This window comes from Pecten maximus, chromosome 14 (genome assembly GCF_902652985.1).
Source record: "Pecten maximus chromosome 14, xPecMax1.1, whole genome shotgun sequence".
Classification (NCBI taxonomy): Eukaryota; Metazoa; Mollusca; class Bivalvia; order Pectinida; family Pectinidae; genus Pecten; species Pecten maximus.
Window position 1 is genome coordinate 3,515,266 of NC_047028.1, and position 6,000 is coordinate 3,521,265.

General features: G+C 37.9%; 1 protein-coding gene across 1 annotated transcript; it reads right to left on the reverse strand.

Annotated features, from left to right (window-relative positions):
• Nucleotides 1–1,364: 1,364 nt before the first annotated feature.
• On the reverse strand, nt 1,365–3,994 carry LOC117342625 (sodium-coupled monocarboxylate transporter 2-like). Its single transcript, XM_033904823.1, has 4 exons — nt 3,756–3,994; nt 3,316–3,416; nt 2,606–2,724; nt 1,365–1,517 (listed from the first exon to the last, which is right to left on the reverse strand). Exons 1-4 carry the CDS (start codon nt 3,788–3,790, stop codon nt 1,365–1,367), a joined length of 408 nt encoding a protein of 135 aa, XP_033760714.1. The 5' UTR covers nt 3,791–3,994.
• Nucleotides 3,995–6,000: the final 2,006 nt, after the last annotated feature.

Sequence of the window (6,000 nt, forward strand, 5' to 3'; positions counted from 1 at the left end):
CATTAGAAGCTACATGTTTTTGCCGCAAAAATTAATTTAAATAGGTCACCTATTTTAAAATGACAATTTAAAATGAAAATCAAGTCAAAAAGAGCAAGCAGGATCCGGTCAACGTCATATATATATATTATATCCGTTTATATAATGATACGATTTATAATGTATTACTACACAAATTGAAAATTCTTATTAGGCACATTTCCTGATCATCAAGAAAAGGTTTTAGGAATGTAACATAAGTCAATTAAAGAAAAATCTAAATAGATATCATAATATATATATATAAGTATATAATTATAAACAGATATTGTGTACAGGTTCATAGCATATGGGAACACATGATTACTCATAGGACCTTACAGTTACAGCAGACGAGGGGAAACCCCCATCTGGGGAATTCCCGCCTTTTTCCCCACTTGTAGTCCTACGCCATCCTATTTTTAGTAGGGATGTATATGTTTGTTCTTCAAACCTTATACCACTTATCTCTATTCTCGCTTATAGGAAGTACCCACTCCGTGTTTATTAATCAGACCAACCCCTACAGACCACATAAACACACTTTCCTTGGGGACTTAGTTCACATAAAACAGCAGTCGTCCTGATACATGCCACCCGGTTATCGTTACCCTAATAGGATCTGTCGACAACCATTCTGTTTGATTTTTAATGCTTAAATTATGCATTTCTACACAAATACATTTATATGATTTAAATATTTATTCAATTTCGTTAAAACGAACTAATTTTAGTCGGTAATATGGGATTTGCCACCCGATATTTTCACTGCTACCCGCTGTTTGGGCCGAGATTTGCGGGACGAAATGAACATACCGCGTAGAAAAACAAAAACATTCACTACATAGCACGCGCTGCCATCACATCGATTCAACTCGCGATGTTATTTTGTTAAACCTTTTAGTTATATTATATATTTACTTCTTCATTTACCATCTGCACACCACCTCAGATGTTTTTTAATTAATCATAATAGGCCCTCGGTGAATTAATTATCGGCCGAGGGGGATCGTTTTCACAACATAACGATATTTATTTTTCTTTATACCCACTATATTTGTGTAACTGTTCCATGTTCTATGTCTATATGTGATCTTATGTAATTTACCCGTGTCTTGATAAAGGGGCAGATTGCCTCGAAAATTCGACAATTTACTTGTCTGTACTGTCGTTATCACTACTTGACGATTATATATTATATAATTATATACTTCTGTAATGCCAATCAAATATCCATGTTTATTAATAAAATAATTCTATTGTATTGTTACAAGTTATTTCGTTTTTTTTTTATTTTGGTATGGCACATGTAGGATTCCTTGGTTTGTGTCATCGTTCACTGTTCGTCAGGTAGATACTGCTAACAGTGTATCCGATTTATCTGCGGTATTCTTTGAGTCGGTTGGTTCGGTTTCTTCGGAATGTAGTTGGGTACTGGTTATTTCTTCATTCAAGCGTTTTCCTTCCTCATCTAAATTTTCTCTGTCTGCGGTGATGTCCTGTCAAAATTAAGAATAGTCATTTCTTAAATCTGGCAGTATCCACATAGTAATAAAGGGGCTCGTTACGGCGTTCCAGCAGCAATGCCAACTATATCAATCGATACCTATGTTATTTCACACATTCAGCCTCTTGCATGACAGAATAGTCGTATATATATTACTTGCAACGTACTTCACCAATTATTCAATGTATACACTACTGTATATTCAAGAGATAATTAAATGCATTCAGATGTCATTTTCAATACTTCAAGTGTTTGAACAACCACTTTAAGTTCATAAGTACAAGATGCTTAAACTTGAATTTCGAAACTGGTAATTACTGCAGGTAGGGCGTAAGAATTGTACCTGCTGTCCCCATTGCATGATCGTAAGAGGCGACTAAATTTGGGATCTTATCTTTTCTCCTTTTTTTTCTGAACAACTTTCTTCTTCCTAATGTCTCCCTTGACGATGCCTCACTTTTGGTCTTTAGTTGAGCGTTCGCCCCTGTGAGGAAGGCTTTGGATTCTGTTCCCTAGCCGAGACATACCAGAGTCATTAAAAATGGTAGTTGCTACTCCTGCTAAGCGCTCAGCATTTTGGGAGTGGATGACTGGTTCGCCCGTTGTTAGTATAATATGACCGGGTGGAGTGTCCTGCTGGGTGTCTTCGGCAGTATGCTTCAGTGAGGTAGCACTATAAATCGGCAAAAAATCCGGCATATCACAAGGAGACTTAGCACGTACATACCGCAGCCTCCCAAAACACACATACCCACTCACTACACGCATGCATGTCGTAAACACGGGAGGCCGTCCTTAAATGACCTTAGCTGTGAATAGGACGCTGAAAAAATAAAACCAGACCAAACCACTGTCCTCTGCTGGACGTTCATTTCTAAAGGTATCCGTTCCGATGGCTTAAATCGTGGTCAATATAAAGGAAATGAAAGAGGTGGTATGTTGCCGTGTCTAGTTATGTCATTTCAGTGTGATGATATACTTTACAAAGTTTATCAGTGGCCCCCGTCAGTCCTCATAGAAAGGACTTAAGATATACAATAACATAATGTGCAATACAGTATCGGCTTCGGATATACTTACATAATTCCTGTTTTGACTTTCGATGCCACATCTGAACATGGATCTGACTTTTTCGGGTAAACAACAGCACAGCAAGTCACACAGAGGTATCACTAAGCTTGGATCCACGGGAACTGGAGCTGTACAACAGTGACGATGTGTTATATAACGTGAACATCGTAACATTTACATTTTTGTATGTCATTTTATGTCACTGTTTGGTACATGACACATCGCTGTCGAAGTTCTAGTAACGAGTAGCGAGTGTTTCAGATTCATAAGATCACTTTCTTAATTTGAATAAGCCAAATACCTGTAATAATATATATATAGATAAGTCGAACATTTATTAATCTATGACTGGTTGGTTGTTAGTATAGGCAAACCTCTTGTTTTCTGTTATTGATGGTGCCGCTTACAAACCCAGCACTTACAAAATTAAAAGAATTTCCCAAATCTTTCTGAGATTAGCTAAAACTCGGACCAGGAGAACATAACCTTAACTTGTTAATGGTATTTCACATATAATGTCTACAAAGGAGTTTCATTATTGCTACTTTTTATGGTTAATGGTATATTACATTTGTCTACCAAGGAATGTCAGTATTACTAAAAAGTTTTTTCTTGTTAATGGTGTATAAACATAAAATGTCTACCAAGGAAAGTCAATAATATTACTATCGTTTCTTGCAAATTTTATATTATATATAACATCTTAATAGCAGACTTACCACTGAGACGGCTGACGATGGAGCCCGTGATAATGACTATGAGGATACCGGTTGCTCCCAGCCATTTGTAGGACAAGGAATACAGGACATCAATACCTTGTCTGCAATAAACCATCTTATGTAGCAATCCTTAAGATTCTTACACTTCTTTATATCTGACAATTACGACTGATTACTTGATAAATATATTCAGGGTCATCACCGAATAACTCGAATTTCGCCGGAACTAACACGATACTGATCACAGATGTTTTAGAGCTTCATCGTATAGCGCGAAACAATAGACACGAGAGGAAGGAAGAGATCAGAAAGAAGGGATGGGATAAAAGGTCTAAATTGCTACATCGAGATAGACGGTCTAATATTGTCTCTACACTGTTACCAAGGTGATAGGATTTACCGTTTATAAAAAGGTTACATATATATTAGTAATTACTTACGGTCCAACCATATCCAAAGGCGTCACTGTCGTCATGGAGATGTTCGGATCAAACTGTACGGACGAGTTATAATAAGGTAAGGTCGTGTATAAGGTGGTATTTTCGGAAAATGTGGCGTTGCTTAGGAAACATCTGTCCGTGGCTGCTGGAGGTAGCTTGGTACTGACCCTCACACCAGAGGAAGCATACTTACCAAACGATATCCACCCAATAATGAGAACGCAAAGAGACCCGCCAGTCAAAGCTCCCTGTAGGAGGGGTGGAAGCAGCATGTGATTAGCCGCCCGATTTGTGACGATATTACATAAAAATTGTTTTTTGGCATACCACCACTCATTTGGCGAGTGATATATCAACTTATCTAATGTTTTATTCCATTATATTAACCTGATAAATTCCACAATACATTTGTACATTGACACGAGTGTAATAATCATAATAAATAACGTTTGTATATGAGAGATATATTTTCCTATCTTGTTGTATATGTAATTGCACTAAAGTTTTACCACACGTTCATGCTATAACTGACCAGCTATGTCGTCTAAACATGTAGGTTTTGTTCGTCTCTTGATTTAGGCGAGCTATACCTGAAAAAAATGTGGGGGTTGTGCGTCGTTTAATCTCGGCCTGTTATCTCTAAAAATGTGGGGTTTTTGCGTCGTTTAATCTCGGCCTGTTATCTCTCAAAAAATGTGTGCGTTTTGCGTCGTTTAATCTCGGCCTGCTATCTCTAAAAAATGCGGGATTGTGCGTCTTTTAATCACTTTTTATATAGTTTTGTTTTAGCTCAATTTTGTTCTGAACTTTCTTCAGGAGTTTTCAAACGTAAGAACCCTAGTACCAGTCGAATTCTGAGTTGACTAACATGTCTAGGTTTCACTGTAGAGTTTTGTACAGGTTGTTCGGCATATACTGTTTCTGATACTAAATTCACTTTTTAAGGTACGATTTACTTTAATTTAGAAATTCTTAAAATTTGTTTACCATTTTGTTCGCCCGAGGACAACACCAACCAAGTAAAAATATTCCAGTCACTGCTCCATTCAGACAAGAACCTGTCGTCGCAAGAATCTGTAAAAAGTACCACACGAAATAAGTTCAATAACATCTAGCTAAATTTATTTCTTATGCAAATATACAAATAGGTATCAAACTAGGATAAAAGTCATTTTAAGCATCAATGGCCAATAAAGATCAAAATATATTTCAGTTAAATTACACTTGTTGGACGTTTAAACAAATGTTACTGCAAATCGCGTCTATAGGTTTGGTTTGGTTTGGTTTATTTTGTTTAACGTCCTATTAACAGCTAAGGTCATTTAAGGACGGCCTCCCGTGCGTGCGACATGCATGCGTGTGGTGAGTGCGCATGTGTTTTGGGAGGCTGCGGTATGTTCGTGCTAAGTCTCCTTGTGGTAGGCCGGAACTTTTGCCGATTTAAAGTGCTACCTCACTGAAGCATATTGCCGAAGACACCCAGCAGGACACCCCTAGGAGTCCAAGGAAGGGCCACAGACTAAACACAAATCCGTATCTTAATACGTTGAGAAAAAACTTTTAGCTTAGTCAAAAAGAAGCATTCTGGACCCCACCCCCTGTAAAGCTATCGGTATTCCGAAAAAGTAAAACACAGGGTAGTAACGGATATATCAGAATGCAGTAAATGATGCCAAGGGACAAACATATTTTTCGCTTTGGTGTCTGGACACAAAGTGAGAATATATCCACAGTTCTGCATGGAATTTCTACTTAGTTACTATAACGTTTCGCCCTCTTTAGTCTCATTCCCTGATATTGTGGTATTTAAGAGTACATGTTACTTAGTATTATATATTTATATAACACATAGAAGGTAGGCTTACCTGAGATATAGGACCTGTCAAACCGGACACCACGAACGCTACAAATATACCGATAGTTCCGAACACCAGTACTGAAAGGAACCACATAACATCATTATTATAGTCAACTGCAAGATAAAGATGTGCTTTTTCCGCCAATACAACACGCTTTATCCCTCGGTATGGCTGCCCTGCAGGTAGGGCGTAAGAATTGTACCTGCTGCCCCCATTGCATGATCGTAAGAGGCGACTAAATTTGGGATCTTATCTTTTCTCTTCTTTCTGAACAACTTTCTTCTTCCTAATGTCTCCCTTGACAATGCCTCACTTTTGGCCTTTAGTTGAGCGTTCGCCGCTGTGAGGAAGGCTTTGGGTTCTGTCCCCTAGCCGAGGCATACCAG

Excerpts from the sequence above, each read along its gene's own strand:
- LOC117342625 (XM_033904823.1), bottom strand. The coding sequence starts at position 3,790 with ATGACGACAGTGACGCCTTTGGATATGGTTGGACC. Across the intron at positions 3,417-3,755 it reads CCTTTGGATATGGTTGGACC|ACAAGGTATTGATGTCCTGT; the intron begins GTAAGTAATTAC and ends GGTTTATTGCAG. Across the intron at positions 1,518-2,605 it reads AAAGTCAAAACAGGAATTAT|GACATCACCGCAGACAGAGA; the intron begins GTAAGTATATCC and ends TAATTTTGACAG.